General features: G+C 41.5%; 1 protein-coding gene across 6 annotated transcripts in view; it reads left to right on the forward strand.

Annotated features, from left to right (window-relative positions):
• The window catches only part of tub (TUB bipartite transcription factor), a 467593-nt gene that overhangs the window by 333383 nt on the left and 114253 nt on the right, over positions 1-19957 (forward strand). For 3 of the 6 annotated variants that reach the window (XM_043705824.2, XM_043705825.2, XM_043705829.2), the window contains exon 1: positions 14983-15218. The exons of the other annotated variants lie outside the window; for them this stretch is intronic. In XM_043705824.2, coding sequence (XP_043561759.2) covers positions 15136-15218 — 83 coding nt within the window. In that variant the 5' untranslated portion in view covers positions 14983-15135. Of the gene's footprint in view, positions 1-14982; positions 15219-19957 lie in introns of those variants that run through there. 6 annotated transcript variants of the gene reach the window in all.

The raw sequence follows: 19957 nt of genomic DNA on the forward strand, positions 1-19957 counted from the left end.
AACAAACCAAGCATTAAGCTTTATTTTAGTTAAATAGATTCGGGAAGTAGGGAGTTAGGCTAAACCTCTATTGAAAGATGAAGAAACACCGCTCAGGGAACTGCATAAGTTCTGGTCAACATATTACAAATGTAGACAACAGATAGGAAGGAAAGATGATTCACATTCAGATAATACCAGAAATGTGTGGCATTCATACATCAGAGAGTGATAGGCAGGTGGGGTCTCTTTTCTCTTGAGAAAAAAAGACTTAAGTTTGACCTAATAATGATTTTTCACATTATCAATTTGATAGCGTGGATACAGAGAGATTATTTCTTCATGTGATAAAGAGGGTGACTAAAGGCCATTGATATAGTCACAAGTAAATGAACGAAGGGAATTTAGAAAAATTATTCTCACCCAAAGAGTGGTGAGAATGTGGAACTTGCTACACAAAGAGAGGTTCAAGTTAATAAAGCAAATACATTTAAGTGAAATCAAGGTAGAAATCTGAAGGAGATGGGAAATGATATGTTTAAATGAGAGAAGATGAGAGGAGGCTCAAGTGGAGCATAAGTGCTGCCATGGACTATTTTGGAGGAATAACCTGTTTCTGTTTCTTATTTCGTATGAAATCCTATGATGCATTCCTGGTTTCTTACATATATATGTCTGAGATTTCACCAGGAAATTGATCAAAATATCCTGGATTAATGGATCTTTTGATCTTAATCTCATTTTGGAAAATGATCTCCCCAGATGGGACCACAGACATGTAGATCTCACTGTGCAGGGAACTGTATATATAATTTCAGGGTCAATCTAGTATAATGCAACAGCACTGTTTACTTCTTAAATACCAAAGTGGTTGTTTCATGGCAGATGCATGTAACTGAACAAGTGTTTTAAAAAAAATCAATGAATTTAGTGTTTTTTTTTTAACTTGAGGGATGTTAGAACATGGAATAATTTCATCTTTGACACCCAGCACCTGCATCAAGTTTTCTAATGTTAGGCACATCACAGACACATACAGGATTAATACCCTGAGATAATTTTCATCAGCATAGAAACAAGAAAAGACCAAACACATTGTTTGTTTCAGATTTCCAGCGTCCTCCGTATTGTATATTTATTGAAATCAAGGAAGACCTTGTCAATCCTGCTCAAACAATAAATAAAGATAAAAGAGTAAAGGGTAGACTCACATTTCTATAGTGCACCATCAAAAGCCCCAAACTGACATTGTGCTTTATTATCCACATTATCCTCATACGGTCAGAAATATCAATAAACCCTCTTTAATGTCTCATTATGATGAAACATTGTAAGTTGCCAGTGTTTGTTTTTTATTTGTCACCCTGCAAAGTACTCTAAAGCATCCCATTGTATAGAATGGTGCTGTGGAGATGTCAGTTGTTGTATTCTGTTCTTGGTGATGTTGGCTGAGGGCAGAACATTCAGTAAAACCCTCAAAAAAGTGACTTGTGAGGAACATTATTGGAAATGAAATAAAAGGATCAGTAACAATGTGGATACAAGATTGGCTTCCACTGACACCCTCCTTCGACTGACTGAACTGGTCCTCACCCTGAACAACTTCTCTTTCCAATCCTCCCACTTCCTCCAAATGAAAGGAGTAGCCATGGGCACCTGCTTGGGCCCCATCTATGTCTGCCTCTTCGTAGGATATGTGGAACAGTCCATCTTCCGCAACTACACTGGCCCCAACCCCCACCTTTTCCTCCGTTACATCGATGACTGTATCGGCGCCGCCTCATGCTCCCACGAGGAGGTTGAACAGTTCATCCACTTCACCAACACCTTCCACCCCGACCTCAAATTCACCTGGACAGTCTCAGATTCCTCCCTCCCCTTCCTCGACCTTTCCATTTCTATCTCGGGCGACCGAATCAACACAGACATCTACTACAAACCGACCGACTCTCACAGCTACCTAGACTACACCTCCTCCCACCCTGCCCCCTGTAAAAACGCCATCCCATTCTCCCAATTCCTTCGTCTCCGCCGCATCTGCTCCCAGGAGGACCAGTTCCAAAAATGTACAACCCAGATGGCCTCCTTCTTCAAGGACCGCAATTTCCCCCCCGACATGGTCGACGATGCCCTCCACCGCATCTCTTCCACTTCCCGCTCCTCTGCCCTTGAGGTCCGCCCCTCCAACCGCCACCAGGACAGAACCCCACTGGTCCTCACCTACCACCCCACCAATCTCCATGTACAGCGCATCATCCATCGTCATTTCCGCCACCTCCAAACGCACCCCACCACCAAGGATATATTTCCCTCCCCTCCCCTATCAGCATTCCGTAAAGACCATTCCCTCCGTGACTCCCTTGTCAGATCCACACCCCCCACCAACCCGACCTTCACTCCCGGCACCTTCCCCTGCAACCGCAGGCGGTGCAAGACTTGCGCCCACACCTCCCCCCTCACCTCCCTCCAAGGCCCCAAAGGAAACTTCCATATCCGCCACAGATTCACCTGCACCTCCACACACATCATCTATTGCATCCTCTCCACCCGATGTGGCCTCCTCTATATTGGGGAGCGTTTCAGAGAACACCTCTGGGACACCCGGACCAACCAACCGAACCACCCTGTGGCTCAACATTTCAACTCCCCCTCCCACTCCACCAAGGATATGCAGGTCTTTGGACTCCTCTATCGCCAGACCACAACAATACAACGGTTGGAGGAAGAGCGCCTCATATTCCGCCTAGGAACCCTCCAACCACAAGGGATGAACTCAGATTTCACCGGTTTCCTCATTTCCCCTCCCCCCACCTTGTCTCAGTCAAATCCATCGAACTCAACACCGCCTTCCTAACCTGCAATCTTCTTCCTGACCTCTCCGCCCCCACCCCAGTCTGACCTATCACCCTCACCTTGACCTCTTTCCACCTATCGCATTTCTGACGCCCCTCCCCCAAGTCCCTCCTCCCTACCTTTTATCTTAGCCTGCTGGACAAACTTTCCTCATTCCTGAAGAAGGGCTTATGCCCGAAACGTCGATTCTCCTGTTTCCTGGATGCTGCGTGACCTGCTGCGCTTTTCCAGCAACACATTTTCAGCTCTGATCTCCAGCATCTGCAGTCCTCACTTTCTCCATAAGGAGCAGAAGGTATTGCTATTTCTCAGGTCGGGGGAATTGCAAATTTCAGTGGAGTTCCACAGAGGTTATAATGGAACCCTCATTTTTCCATATGATTATATTATCTTGGTATGCAAGAACCAATTTCAAAGTATGGTGAAGACACAAAACGAGGAAGAATTCTTTACTATGAGGATTACAGTATCAAGCTTCAAAAGCCATTTTCAAATTGGTGGAGAGGGTGGATAGGTGGCAGATGACGCTTAATGTTGAGAACTGTGAAGTCATGCACTCTGGTACAAAGAACATGGAAAGACTATAAAATAGAGGGTACGATTCTTAAGGTGGAGTAGAGAGATTTGCGTGTACACATACATAAGCATTAAAGGTAGCAGAGCTGAAAATGTGTTGCTGGTAAAGCAGGTCAGGCAGTATCCAAGGAACAGGAGAATCGACGTTTCGGGCATAAGCCCTTCATCAGGAATCTCAGAGCTGAAAATGTGTTGCTGGTAAAGCACAGCAGGTCAGGCAGCATCCAAGGAACAGGAGAAGACACAAAACGAGGTGTCAAGACAGGTAGCAGGACAGGTAGAGAGTTATTTTACAAAAAAAACATAGCTATTCAGGCAGCTTTAATAGGAATATAGAATACAAGAGCAGGGGGTTATGCTGATATTATTTAGGATACTGGTTAGACCTCAGCTGGGGTATTATGTACAATTCTGTGCTCCATGCTATAGGAAAGATGTGAACACATTAAGACAGTGCAGAAGAGGTGTACAAGAATGATTGCAGGGATGAGTAACTTCAATTAAGAGGATGGATTTGAGAATTTGAAACTGTCTTACTTGGAACAGAGGAAGGCTGAGGGGAGGTTTGATGGAGGCTTTCAAAATCATGAGGGCTCCAGATAGAGCAGATAGGGAGAAAAACTTTCTGCTTGTAAAAGAATCAAAAACCATAGGGTCCAAATGTAGAGTGTTTTGCAAAGGAGGAAAATATGAGGTGAGAGATATTTCTTCACACAGCAAATCATCTTGATTTGAAACGCACTGCCTGGAAGTGTGGTGGAAGAAGGTTCAAGTGAAGCATCCAAGAGGGCATTAGATGATATTTAAGTGAAAATCACAGAGGATTATGAGGATAAATAAGGAATTTGGCACTACGTCAAAATGCTCAGATTTCTAGTGCAGACTCAATAGGCTGAATGATCTTTTTCTCCATATAGCAATTCTGTGATTCTGTGAAATAATTCTACTTCTTGGAATGGTTACATGGAATCTTTAACTTTGAAAAAAAAGTGATAACCTCGGTTCTACATCTCAATCAAGAAACAGCAACTTCAATAATGCAACACTTGCTCAGCACTGGAGTGAGCATCAGCTGATGTTAATTGGATCCCAAGCTGATGATGTAGTATGAAACTAGATGTGAATCCTTTTCTTGATAGCTAGACTATTTAAAGAGTGCAGCATTACATTTGTCTGTTTCTTACCTATTGACATCCAGGCTTAAGTTTGCTCCCAAGTTGGGAGTGCAGACTCTGGAGAAAATGACCTGGGCAGTCATATTCTTGTTCCGCCAGGGTGTGGGGTCAGTGATAACTGGTGTTGGGTCCCTTGCTGGCCCCTGAGTAAGTGCTCACAGACAGTCAAAGGCCAGTCGTATGTGGAGGTCGGCTGCTTTAGAGACTCGGCTCGATTCTATGGGTCTTTGATGCAGCTTTTCAAAAAGAAACAAGAGAAAGGTGCCCTCCAGCTCATGCCCCTCATATCCCTTCATTCCCTCCCTACAGACTTCCCTTTCCAATCCCTGCCACCTCAACTCCCCCTTATGTGCCCTTATACCAACCATGCTAAACTTTGTCCCTTCATTCACTTTAATGCTCCCTCATAGCTCATCTGCAAACTTAGAACTAACCCATGCCAACACATACCCTCAATCCACTCATCATTACAGTTAGAATCTTTATGCCAATTCACCTAGGTCCACCGTGGGAAGACCCCAGGCTCTACCCTGAGATAATATTGGCAGAGGTTCTGAGGACACAGCTTTACCCTCACTGGAAGTGGTAAGAAGGGGATATAATTGGACAAGTTGGCCCCGGAGAGACTTTCATCTCCTTATGCCTTTATCCACTGATCTCCATCTCAACAATTAAGCGTCAGACAAGAAGATCCATTTGGGACTTCCTCCATGCACCAGCAATTGAGACCCTAATGTGGTCAAATGTTCATTACTTAAGGACCTCAATGTACCCTCCCCCCACCCCCTCCCCAATTATCTGCCTTGTTAGCAGGTGAGAAAAATTCTTGATTTCCTGACTAGGTCACTGGTTAAAGCTGTTTCCCAGTTCGCAGATGCCTCCATTTACTTCAATCTGGAACTAATCGCAAACAAGGATGGAGGAAAGGCACATTGCCTCTGAAGGTCACCCCCTGACTCTACCATCCAAGAAAAGATCTAAAACTGCAGGAGTTTTGTCTTAGAGAGTTAGGGTACTCTTTTAGAGGGAGAGTGCACCCTTGGACCTCACACCTTTGCAGAAATCCATTGCCTTTAAAGAGAGGCCAAGTACCCTTTGGTATTGGTTAAAGTAGACCGGAATGTGCATTAAAAAGTGGATAAATTGAATGGAAGTGTTATTCAATACATTGTTAAGGACTAAACAGTTGGAGAAAGTTAGATGTAATGAAAGTGATTTTTTTCTGAATTGGAGTTCTTTCTTCATGCAGTGAATCCATCAGCTAGACAAAAGAATTTGCTTACATTTTATACTAGCATGAGACCTGAGGTCTGCCAGGCTGGTTTTATAAATAGGACCCATGTTGACATAGGGGCTATAAAAGTCCAAGATGGTGGGTAGAGGGACAAGGATTTGCATGGAGGGTATGAGCAGCCATTGAGCCTAGTTGGGGGAATGAGGTGGTATGGTTTGGCCATGAATGTAGAATATGGATGGTTGAAGTAATGAAGACCAGTGGACACAAAGCTGGGGAGAAATGCCAGAGTACCAACACCAGGACTTCATGCAGTCTAGCTATGCACACAACAGCACCTGTGTCACGTGATAGGCCTGACTCCACAGTTATTCCCCCACCCCCTTACAACCCACCCACCCCCCGAATCATTCCATCAAAATAAAACCCCGCTCTGATGCATGACCTGCCGCACCAAACTTAACCAAGAATAGAGTAAATTGACAGCAAGCAATTCTTTGTATTTCTGTGGGATGCAGTTTTCTTTAATCCCCTGTCTAGCTCAAGACTGCTTTTGAACAATTTAAAGAGATTTTCACCAGAACCCATTGTGCCACTCCACAAAGGATCTAAGCTTTCCCTGCAGCTTTTTTGAATGTCTCAAGTTAAAAGGTTAAATTTCTCTCTGTGGTGACCTATAAGAAATGCTTGCTAGGTTGATTGCATGGAAGATCTTCTATTGTATTGTGAATGACATATCGGTTTTTTCCAGCCTACCATCTTACAATATAACCTCTCCCAGTATCTGGTGGTTAAATTTATATTTGTTTTTGATGTTTCCCATTCTTCTTTATCAATGTGCATATTTCTATCTTTTTGAACCAAGCAATGAAACACTTACTGGAATTTTACCAGATGAGGGCTATGTCCTGATATTGAATGAATGAATAATTTATTGTCACAAATATCTTGACGATATGTGAAAAGTGTTTTGTTGCCACAGTCTGATGCAATTTTGAGTTACAATAAGGATAAAAAGAGATATTTAAATAAGAGTTCATCTTCTCTTCAAATTGATGTCTAAAGTATGGCTTCAGGGTTTCTGTAAGGTCTCTGCAAGGTGTTCTGGATCTGAAGGAGTCCCTGCTACAGGAATAGCATTGATGCAACCGATGACCCAAATGACTCCAGCTCTGCTGCTGTCGATGCCTTGCTAATACCACCAAGAATCCAAGCTCTGGGCCTACTGCTGCCAAGAGTCCCTGCTCCAGGCACCACCATTGCCAAGTGTCCAGACTTTGAGCCTGCTGTCACCAGGAGTCTCTGCTCTGGGCACTATCACTGCCAAGAATCCAGGCATCAGGCCTACTGCCACCAGGAGTCCTTGCTCCGGACATCACCACTGCCTACGGGATCAAATGCTGGACTTGAGCCTGTCTGAACAGACTATGTGACCACAGTGGCAATCTTCCTAGTGGCGGCCTCTTTGATGACAGCTGACTAGCTTGTTTTCCATGCTGCAGCCTCAGAAGACCACAGGCCACCAGGAGAGATGGCTGCTGCTGAGGCTGTGAGGAGAATGATTGGCGGGGCACCTACATTGTGTGGTCTTCTCATTGAGGAAGAGGTTTCACTGTTACAGCGCAATAGGCAGCCAGGCCCTGGTGAAGGGTAAACCTTCCAGGGGTAGTATTCAGGTGGCAGGGACTGCCATTGTTGCCATGGGCTCTGTCTCTAGGCCATGAGGTCTCTGGGTGTGATGGCCCTCCCATTTTTGGGAAGTTGCTGCTGATGACATGCCTCTCGTGGTATCAGTGGCTGCTCTGTTGCTGTTGCCATTCCCACCAATGGTAAAATGGGCCAGGCAGTAGAATCGCATTGGGTAACTTTCCAACGGTGATTAGCCAGCATTTAACAACACAACCCCGTCCCATTCTCAGCCCAGCAGCCAGGGCCAGTAAAATACCTCCCACAGAGTGTTGTCCTTTGTCTTTTCTTGGTCTTTAGTGATTCTCCAAGTGTGATTACATTATCAATCAGGGTGAATCCTGTACTGAACTCTGTTAATCAGGTTTCATTAAGTATAGCAGGTTCAAATGTGAATAAGATCTAATTATGTCATAAGGCAGACGGAAACAACAGCAAACCTTGTAAATGCGACAGACCAGCCCAATTTATCTTGTTTTCTTCGAGATAGAGAACAGTATATCTTCAAGTTTTTCTTTACTGTATTCCCCTCTGGAAAGACATGAATGAATCCCCTGTCTCAGCCAGCCTGATATCTTGGCCAGCCAGATAAATCTAGACGATGATGACAAGTGTTAAGTAAGGCGGGGTGATGAGATTTTATAGATGATTGCTGCTGACCAAGGTTGATCAGAACAGTTTTACGGATCTTTAATCTCAAACTATGTCATTGTAAGGGTGTAGTGATTTCTCACTCGGTGACAACGTGTAAAGGATTAGCTCTTAGCTTCACTCTTGCCCAATCGGTTACACTTCCGTGTCTGATTCAGAACATTGTAGTTCAAATTCCAAACTCCACTCTACAGATGAGTATATAATATAAACTAACATACCAATGTAAAACAAAAGGAGTTGTTGCCTACTAAATGCGCTATCCTGATATTAAAGCCTGTCTTGAGCTGTACTTTGAGTTCAATTAAAGGTCAGGTACTACCTGAGTAACTGGACTACTTGAGGTATTGATTGTTGAAACTGCATAAAAGCCTTTCTTGTAATTGAGGTGGTCTTTGTTTCCTGATCACCGGGTCATGAGATGGACCAGATGCCCACTGCTCCAGAAGACCCAGAAGCTTGGCCTGCTGTGTGGGTGTTGCAGAAATCACAGGTTGACCTGCAGAGGGACTTTGCACCCACCGACCAATGCTCTCACACCACCCAGTGGTGCTCGGCCAGAAAAATCATTTTTGCATTCACATTTTTAAAAGTTGAAGAAAGGGCTGCTCTATTCTATCATGCTTTATCCAGATCAGAAATTGATGCAATCTGGAATGTAAAGCTAATGGTCAGTAATGGTGACCATAATAACTATCACTGTATTGTTGTTAAAACCCACCTGGCTCTATAATTCTCTTTCAGGAAGAAAATCTACCATTCTTATTGCGTCTGACTTACATGTGGTTCCAATTTGGTTGGTTCTTAACTGTCCTCTGAAGTAGCCATACAAGCCATTCAGTTCTAGGTCATTTAGGGATGGACAACAAGTGTGGGCCTCAAGAATAAAGAAAAACTGATCTTCTATGCAATTACTGCTCCTGTCAAACTGGAAGACCTCAAATTTACCCTCCTGTTTTAACAGCAAACCCCCCTCTGGCCATTTACTGTTTTTCCTGAGGAAAATCATAAAATCAGCACAGGCTTCTGACCCATATTTCAACCTGACTCCCCAGGAACATCCTGCCTGCAGAGTGAGACATCACTGTGAATGGCACCAATGCAATCCTCCTGCACCTTTCTTTCAAGCCATCACTAGGAAACTGGTTTGCCTTTGGAGTCTAAAACCTTTGTGGCAGCAGTCTGTGTATTCATAGGATAATGCTTGAATAATGTTCGCGTTTGTCATACAGAAAGATTTGATGTGAAGGGCAGGGATATTACTTGAGCTATTTTTATCATTGAAACTCCTGATTGGAGACTCTAAGCTTTGGAGACCTGTTGTACATTAACTTTTTAACTTTTCTAAACTTTACTAAATTACTGCACCGATGAAGTTTATATAGGACCAATTATATGGATGAAAGTTCGTGTGAACTCGAATAAATTCAACAGCATTTTGTTGAAATTAGTCTAGTCTAGTTCTGGGCTGAAAGTGACAATACTTAATTATTTGGTGTGTTCCTTTGAAGAAAATATTCACAATACACCCCTTTTACATTTCTCTGTGTCCAGGAACATTGAAAACTACAGACACTAGTCACCATTTAATATGTTAAAAGTCATTCTTCTTTGTCAGTAGTTAAAGGTATGGTAATATTCATCAATCAACCTGGATAATCACTTTTATTAAATGCAAATTACAAAAATTAGGAGAAAAATGCTGAGCATTGATATTACATAAATATTTAGGTAGGTTTATGCAAAAGGACTCTTATAAAGTTTGCCACTAATACTGGACAATGATGCAGTGGCAGTGATTATGGTTTTGCTATCGATGTAAATCTTTAAAATTTCTGGGGATCCAATTCTGATACTTGCAGAGAACCAAACACACACTCATAAAAAAAATTCTTAATCATTTGGTTCCTACCTTGACATTTGCTCAATTTTAGCAAGAGAAATGACAGATGCTACAGTTATTATCAATATTACACTTCAGTCCTTGGGGAAGAGAAGTCTCTGATTTAGACAAATAATATTTTGCTCTCTCGGTTTCCCCTCTTCCTTGTAAGACAGATTGTTTTGAAAACCTCTCTGATTAAAGGAAGGACTGTGTGGCTGACTTTCACAATGAGTGCATGTCTTTTGACAAGCTCCCACATTGTGATCTAAAGATATTATGTAAAACTGTTGTGGAAAATATTCAAAAATTGAGGGAAAGGTTTTCAAAAGCATCAAACAACCATAATAACTCCTCAGTCAATGATCTAATTCCCTGTCCCAAAACTGCTCTCCCCTTCCATTTTAGATTTGATGAGATTGAGGAGTTAATCTATTGCATTCTTTATAAATAATCTGGCTGTAAAACAAAGTAAATACTTGTGGAACATAGTGAGTACAGACAGCTAAGTTCAACACCTTGCTGTATTTCACAGTCTGCCAGTGTTTAACTGATAGGGGTTGTTATATCTGCCCTTTATGAAAGGATGTTCCACCTTCCACCGGACACAGTCCCCATCAAGGAACATCAATGAAGACCGGACAAGCACATGAGTGGACAGCTTCACCTAAACCAGTCAGACAGGCCCCAGTTAGGGGATCAAGAAGTCAGGTTCAGGGAAGGGAGAGCAAACAGTGTCTGGGCTGGTTCTACGTTGGGTGTGGGGTGCCAGAAGGGGAGGGCCACCTCGAAGCCAATCCTGGCTCCTCTGAGGTAAAATATCAGTGGAGGCAGTTAGGCAACAGTCCATTAGTCCTCATGCAACCTGATTTTACATCCCATTCCCAAAAGCCAGACTACTCTATATCAGGGGGAAGGTTGGTATAAAATCCCAACCTGTGGCTCTTGATATTACATCTGTTGTTATGACTGACATTAATGTCTATTGAAAACATGCGCATGAATTAGATAGTAAACAGCTGCAAGCCTCTTAGCAAATCCTCAGATTAACAGCAAAAGTGTATTTTTCTGATACTGTACACGGAATATACGACTCTTACACAAAGTCTCATGACTGGAAATGAGAGTTCCACTTTGTTTTTTAATTGAACATTGGAAGGCTCAAACCTCAAAGTGGGTGATTTTTAATACTATCACCTTTGGTGAGTTTAGTTGTGGGATTACTTGAGCAGCTGGAGGTGAGTGGGGATCCTGTAACTTTCCCACTTCAACCCCAATTAAGTCCATGGCAAGAAGGCCCGTAGACAGACTCTCCCTCTGCTAACAATTGTCGTCCTACAGTGACCAGTTACAGTCCCGTTAAGGGCCTCATCTCTGGTATTAGCCAAGTAGGTAGGTGTGTTGCCTTTTGAGCGGCATAACGAGTAAACCCTTGGTAGATGCTTGTGGGCTCCCAGTGGAATGGGTCCCTTCTTTAATGATACTCAATAGCCTTTCCCTACCATTAGGAATGGAGTGCCTGCTGAAAGCCATCCCCTGCCATTGCAATCCGAGCCCAAAAACCTCTCCTGCCATCACTCAGCTGGGATCCACTTGGTCCTGTATGGTTATTGTATTGTCAGCAGGTACTGCCTCTTTAGTGGTGCTGGTGATCAGTAAAACTGGCAGCAGCTCTTGATAGGCAAGACCATATGGTCATTGATCCTAAGGTTAGCCAACCACTGCCTAGTTCAATGGCTGAGTGGCATTTAATGTGGCAGCCTTTCCCTGACAGAGGTGAAAGGTAGCTGTCTCTGGTTCCCCAGCTGCCGAACAAGACTCCTGCCAACTCCATTAAATACATTTTTGATTCTTCATGAACACAACTTTGAGCAAGATATTTAAAATGATGAAAGAATTTGATTGTGATGCATTTCCACTTGTGGGAGAATCCAGACAAAAGGCATTGGTCTTAAACTTGGAGGTAACCTATTTAAAGTGAAGTCAGAAAATACTGTTTCACACACAAAGAGTGGTGGAATTCTGAACTCATGCTCTCAAAAGAATCTGGATGTTGAGCAATTGAAAATGTTCGTAAAGAGGTAGATAAGTTTGTTTCAAGTCAGGCTTTCAAGGGATATTGAACAGAGTTGGGTTAATGTTAGCTGAGGCATCAATGAGCTATGCTGTAATTTACTGGCCTATACCTGTTCTTACATTCTTAATAAGACATCGCTTCCAAACTTGTGACAGGGTTAAATTGTTCTCTTGAGACTGTAGAAGCCTGCTTTTTTTTTTAACCAAATCACTGCAAAACAAATATGTGTTCTAAATTTCTCCTAGTGGCATAAAGCTCCAAAAACTATATCTGAAAAATTAATAAAAAGCTTTAAAGCACATCTCTAATCCTCACTATTGCTGTTTCCCCCACTAGTCAGTGCTAGTAACAGTTGTGAAGTCCAGTGCTTGTGTTTCAACAGTATAGTCAATAGAGAAACAAATCATAGATTTAAATTGTCTTTTCATATCCTTACATTTGAATCCGAGAGGCTAACAATATGGATGGAGGCCACTAGATTCTTTAGGAACATAAATATTTGTTGAATAACTTGGTCATCCCTTTGTTGTTCACTAGAAGAGTGTTCTCTGCACCCACTATCCTCTTAAGTCCTGACTATTTTACCCTTGCTACAGTTATTGCTTTAATATAAAAGTCATTAGTTTTATCATTTCTATTATTGGTCAAAACTTCTATATTTCCTTTGGGCCTTCCCAGTCTCTTTTTCTCCTACCCACGCAATTCCTATCTTCTTGCATTCTTTTTAAAATGTGCGACTTCATATTTGTAAATCTGGATCTAATTAATAGTCCAATGCTTTACAATAATTTGTCAACCAAGAAGATAGATGAAGGCAGAGTAGTAGATGTTGATACATCGACTTCAGCAAGACCTTCAACAAGGTTCCACGTGTTAGACTGGTTAATAAGGTTAGATTACATGGAATCCAGGGAGAGCTAGCCAATTGGATACAAAATTAGCTTGATGCTAGGAGACAGAGGATGGTGGTAAAGGGTTGTTGTTCAGACTGGAGGCCTGTGACCAGCAGTGTGCTGCAAGGATCAGTGCTAGGTTCACTATTGCTATTTGTTTATATAAACAATTTGGATGAGGATGTAGGAGGCATGGTTAATAAGTTTGCAGATGACACCAAAATTGGTGGTACAATGGATAGTGAAGAAAATTATCCAAGTGCACAACTGGATCTTGGTCAACTGGGCCAACGTACCGAAGAATGGCAGTTGGAGTTTAATTCATATAAATGCTCAATTTGCATTTTGGTAAGATAAACCAGGGCAGGACTTATACGGTTAATGGTAGGGCCTTGAGGAGTGTTGTCAAACATGGAGATCTAGTGGATGCAGGTACTTGGTTCCTTGGAAGTGGTGTCTCAGATAGACAGGGTGATGAAGAAGACATTTTGCATGCATGCCAACATTGGTCAAACCTTTGAGCATGGGAGTTGGGACATTATGTTATGGCTGTACAATACATTGGTAGACAAGCAGGAGGCTGGAGGAACACAGCAAACCAGGCAGCATTAGGAGGTGGAGAAATCAACGTTAGGGTGTAGAAGAAGGGTTACATCCTAAACATTGATTTCTCCACCTCCTGATGCTGCCTGGCTTGATGTGTTCCTCTAGCCTCCTGTTTGTCTACTTTGGATTCCAGCATCTGCAGTTTTGTTGTCTGTTACCAAGACATTGGTAAGGCTAAATTTGGAGTACTGCACACAATTCTGGTCACCCTATTATAGAAAGGGTGAAAAAAAGATTTACCAGGATGTTACTGAGACTGGAGGATTTGAGTTATAGGGAGAAACTGAAAAAGGCTGGGGCTTTTTTTTCTGGGAACCTCGGAGGCTGAAAGGTGACCTTATAAGGGTTGATAAAATCGTAAGGGGCGTAGATAAGGTGAATAGCCAAAGTCATTTCTGCAGGGTAGGGGAATCCAAAACTAGAGGGCTTAGGTTTAAGGTGAGCAGGGGAGGATTTAGAAAGGACCTGTAAGGCATTTTTTTCACACAGAGAATGATGCATATGTGGAATGAGCTGCCAGAGGAAGTGGTAGAGGCGAGTATAATTACAACACATTTGTACAGGTACATGGATAGGAAAGGTCTAGAGGGATATGGGCCAAATGCAGACATTTGAGATTAGTTCAGTTTAGGAAACCTAGTCAGCATGGACATCTTGGGCTGAAGGGTTTGTTTCTGTGCTGTATGATTCTATAACTTCATTAGCATCAGTTGTTAAAACACAGTGCTGGCATTTGTACAGTATCTTAAGATCTTTAGGGGACATTTGCTTCATTTTATTTTCATATTTGAAGTGAGCACAACCTCCTTACAATGTGATTTACATACACACAACACTAAATCGGTTGAACAAAAATGATTTTCTAAAAAAAATCTTTCTGAATTTTTCCTTAAATTTCTTTCAGATGGTTTAAAAGCTGCTGTGTTTTGATGTAGGAGTCTTATGGTGGAAAATTAAATAGTAGTCATAAACAAGAAATAATTTGAGATGATATCTAGTCAAAGATTGCCCTAGATTATTCCTACCCAAAAATATAAACCATCCTTGGAGATCAAAGCACATTTGTTAATACTATATGTAACTCTCCCAGTACCGATGCTAATGAACAGCATGTTTGAAATTAATTAATTATTTGACATAACAAAGGATTATTCTTCTTTCTTCTTTCCACTTTACAAAGCAGAATTTATCTGAAAAGATTTTATGCATCAAAGCTAGCTGTGTTTGAATTGATTACAAAGGAGCCTGTAGTTACCTGTTTGTCACTCATTGTATAGACGAGCAGCCGCTTGATGGTTTGCTGAGGATAGAGAGGAGAGAGCGAGAGGGACAGAGAGTGGTTGCTTATACAGGAGTGTGGAATCGCTGCCGAAGGTGTGGTTTAATGAATCTTGCTCGTTTTTTTTTTGCCTGTCTCTCAGTACCTGGGGTTAGCTAGTAACGTGAAGATTTTGGGTCCTGCTGGATAATGCTTGGATTGTGGCAGATGTCCTTCAGGAGTCTGATCTCGGGATCACTCTTTCATGCTACAGGCCTTTGTGCTGAAAATCACACAGTTGATGTATAACATGAGTTCTAAGCATCTCTCTGACTGGATCCCTTACAGGTACTTCTCATTCATCTTGTATTACAGAATGTTGTTTTAGAAAAGAACAGATGTGTCTGTTAATATTTTACAATGATATTTAAGAAACTACTTTTGCATTTAAAGTGCCTCGTGCTGTGCATAATGAGTAGCACAGTAAACAGCTCGTGCTTGGTGCTGCTTTGTACTCTGGCTGGCAGTGACACTACCTGTGCTATTTCAGCTTACACTGTGTCAGCAAAATTAGTGAAAAATGCTTTTTGTGGATTTAACCTGGCTTCTCTCTCCAGCAGTAGTCTCTTCAGGAGTGCTTCTTATTTTAAAGGTGCCCTTGTTATTAAAAACCGAAAGAAAAATTATTCTGTTTGAAGGGAAACAGGAAAAACCTGTGCAATTCTGACCCATTGCCACACAGTGATGTCATGAACAAGCGACATTACAACAAATTTAGGTATTTTGGTCAAGAGTTTTACCAAATGTTTTGTGAGGTTACATTGTGTGTTCATTAGTTTGAAACATCAGGAGATATCTTTGTGCAGTCTTTCTTGTTCATATAGTTCAGTGAAAGCTAGGTTTTATTTAGTTCAGTCTCAGCATGTTCTAATTAAGACTATAGCTCATTAGAGACTCCACTTCAAAAAAGTTCTGTATTTTTAGTTCATATTCATGTAATTGTACTATATATATTTGATTAATACGAACAAGGTCTTTGCAAATTCTATACTTAAAAGTATAACTTGCACTTCTGTAAATACTAATGATTCCAATTTTTATGTTCCTCAGGTAAGCAAGAGCATAAGTAATTTGCATTGTTCTATTATTGTGTTATAATTTTCTAAGAGTGGGAAACAATTGTAGCTGATTGAATGTGTTGGGTGTGTAATCCTTGCTGTGCACTGTTGTTGAAAGAGATCTATTTCTGTACTCGGTTTTATCAAGCAAAGTCCAGAAGGAGGTATTTAATTTCTTCTCTTCCTCCTCCACTACACATCGTACAACAAATCATGTTGTATGACTGTGTAAGTTAACATTGCAGCTGAACTGCTGCCATGGAGAAAAGCTAATTGCCATGGCAGCACTGCTGCTGCTGTCATTGGTGCTTGGTTGCCATAAGCTGCCTTGTCTCTATGCTTATTCTTAATGCATATACATCACATGTACGGAGATCCTAACATTTCAATTTTGTTCTAGCTGATGTTTCTGTTGTAAATCCTATGTAATCCTACATATGTGTTTATGATTGTTGATCTCATTGGTTTATAATGATTTATGAAATCAGAGCCGAGAACATTATTGTCTTCTGGGCAAACATAACTGCTTTTCAAAAGACTTTGAATATCATGAAATATTTAGGTCTATTTATGGTTAACCTATTATTTAGGCTTTGGTCTGTGGTTTATGAAGATTTTGGCCATTTGTAATGAAGTACCTATATTGGTTATCCCTGCCTTATACTTCAACACTCTTCCCTACACTGCCAGAATCTCTTTAACTTGATTTAGACTGTTTCCTTTTATAGTGTATGTCTCATTGGTAAAACTTTGGTGTGGGGGCTCCATTCATTGCTACAAAAATAGACTGTGAAACAATGTTATTTAGCAAACGGTACTCACAAAAATCATGTTGTTTAGCTGCAAGTTCAGGATATTGTGTCTGTGTACACCCCGCATCCTGTAATTTGGCCAACTAAATCTGCTCAGCTTTTACAGTTCTGAATTTCTCTTGAATTGAGAATAACTGTGATTTTAAAAAAATCTCAATTTCAGTCACTAAATTCAATGCTGAATGTCATAGTTTAAAGACAGGTAAAGGTACAGCTTAATTTTCATTTGTAATACAAACGAAGTTGATGTCTATTGGTCTAGCTAATGTGACATGAGAAGGAGATGCCTTTTCTCTGTCATAGGGCACATTTTACAGATTATTATTTTTGGCATAGATCACTGTGCAATGAATCATTGTTTAAGTCAGGCATTTGAGGGCAGCAAACAGTGAGCCCCATTTCACTCTCTTTCATCCATTGAAGGTCCCTTAACACATATCCAACTTCTGAAGTTTTGCCAGATGCCATTTTATATTATACATCCGTATGCAACATAATTGTAACCATGTTCCTTTTAAATGAATTTGCAAGCTGTTACATTTTCTGAAAGAGGAAATCGTTCCCCATTTTCATTAACTTGATAAACATAATGAGATAGAGTTTCCACACAATCGGAAATCTGGGTAATAAGCTGCTCAAAATGGCACTGGTTTTCAGAATAGATTTCTTTTTTGCTCACATTCCACTCAAGCATATTTTGTATGGAAAACAATTCCTGTATATACACTTAAAAGAAGTAAGTCAGGATTGTTAAGTCAAAATGGATCTGTCAGGAGAAATAAGCATTTTATTTAGCGTAGCTCGGTATTTTGATTTTAATTAACTGGAAAAAAACCTTTCAAGATAACTAAACAGGATGTTTGAATTTTATTCAAGAGATTTGGGCTTTGCTGGCAGGGCCACCATTTGTTATCAGCCCCTGACTGCCTTTCAGAAAGTGATGGTGAGCTGCCTTCTTGAATTGCTACAATCTAGTTGGCCTAAGTAGCTGGGTGTTCCACTATTTGGATCCAGCAACAGTGAAGGGACAGTGATATATTTCCAAATCAAAATGGTGTGGACTTGAAGAGGAACTTGCTGGTTGCGGTGCTATGAATGTGCTGCCAGAGTCCTTCTAGATGGTAGTAGATTTGGAAGGTGCTGTTTAGGAGCTTTGGTGAATTTCTGCAATGCATCTTACAGATGGTGCACATTGCTGTTACTGAATGCCATTGTTAGCACAAGTATGTATTGGTGGAAATGGTGTCAATCAAGTGGACTGCTTTGTCCTGAATGGTGCCAAGCTTCTGGAGTAGTTGTTGAAGCTGTACCAATCCAGGCTAGTGGGGAGTATTCCAACACACTCCTGACTTCTGCCTTGTAAACAGTTTTGGGAAATCAATAGATGAATCATTTGCTACCGGATTCCTAGCCTTTGATCTGTTCTTGTATCCACTGTATTTATATGACTAGGCCATAGCCATTCATGTCAATGGTAACCTCCAGGGTGAACACTTCAGAACCCCCCCAATCTTTTCCAGAACAATTGAATGTTTGACAACCAGAATCGAGATTTCTTCATTCTGTGTCACTGACCATCTGTCAGGCTTTGTCCTTGCTGGTGAATGTAAATTGGGATTCTGAACTGGGCTCTGGCCCTCTCTCCATGTCTGCCATTATCCCTAGTGATTCCGTGATGGTAAAGCCATTGAATGTCAAGGAGAAATAATAAGATTTTCTCTTGTTGAAAATTGTCATTAGCTTGGCACTTTTGTGGTGGAAATGATGCTTGCCACTTGTCAGCCCAACCAGACATTGCTCCACTTGGACACAGACTGCTTCAGTATCTGAAGGGTTGAGAATGATGCTGAATCTAATTTAATCATCAGTGAACATCCCCCTTTCTGAACTTATGATGGAGGGAAAGTCATTGATAAAGCAGCTGACTGTGGTTGGGCATACAATACTACATTTCAGCAATGTCAATGTGAGTACAGGACTTTGTCTCCATAAGAATTGTGTGGTAGTCAATGTTATGACACTATGATGGACAGATGCATCGAGGCAAGCAGATTGGTGACAGTGAGGTCAAGTATGCTTTTTACTCTTGTTGGCTCCCTCACTATCTGTCGCAGACCTAATCTAGCAGCAATGTCCTCAGGACTCAACTAGCTCAGTCTGGAATGGTATACTGAGCCACTCTCAGTGATCCAAGTCCCTCACCTAGAGGACAAAATGCTGTAAGTTGCAGAGGAGTAATGATGGTGAATGCTAACCATTTTATGTTATTGCTACCAGTATATCCAGGTCAGTGTCTTTTTACATTAATGTGAAACTCAGTTTGCACTGTTGTGAAAAATAAATCTTTTGCTCTAATTTGGCCAATTTTAAGCAAATTGCACTGTTCGAACCTCACCAATGCAAGCAGACAAAAGTCCAGTTGTTCAATCTACAGTTATGTGCCGAACTTAAATGGAGAATGAAACCACATTATATTGGCAGCATTCAAAATCTTGAAGAACCCCAATTGCTCTGGGAATGGAAATTCAAAATGAATAGCCAAAACCCATGACTGGTGACCAATAGGAGAAAGCAAGAAATGTCACTTCCTGTTTCTTTCTAAAGATTGATATTGATAGAGAGCAGCAATTTTAATTTTATATTCAGATGGTCAAGTTCAGCTACTGTGACAGGAGTTAAGAGAATATATTGTTCTATGTTTGTGAAAAGGGCCTTTTCAGTGGCTACTGGGATCTCAAGGTCAGGTCCTGAGTCAGCACTTTACGACCGGTGCCACATTTTACACTGGCACTTCCTGAATATAGTCTGGAAGCTCCAAAGCTGTAACAAAAACAGAAGGAGAGAGGGTTACTGATGATGTATGCATGAAACCCTGGGTGCTGGGCTTAGTAGGTGAAGAGATACAGGAGCCTGAGAGTAGGGAAAGCCTTTGGAGTGATATATCAGCCCAAGGAGGCTGCTTTCTCCACACTGAGTTGGCATCTGTGGGGCTGAGCAATGATAAAACACTCCAGCAATGGGACTGTACTGAGAGCCCAACCTGATTTGGCTCCCTGTGATTACAGAGTTGCGTACCTCCAGCTTTCCTGTCTGTCTCCCTGCTCCATGTGTCATGGTCTCTTATGGGCACCCACAGTGATTTTTATTTTCCATTCAT

The sequence above is a fragment of the Chiloscyllium plagiosum genome, unplaced genomic scaffold (assembly GCF_037043375.1).
Source record: "Chiloscyllium plagiosum isolate Xiang-an unplaced genomic scaffold, Cpla_swu_hap1 HiC_scaffold_18, whole genome shotgun sequence".
Lineage (NCBI taxonomy): Eukaryota > Metazoa > Chordata > Chondrichthyes > Orectolobiformes > Hemiscylliidae > Chiloscyllium > Chiloscyllium plagiosum.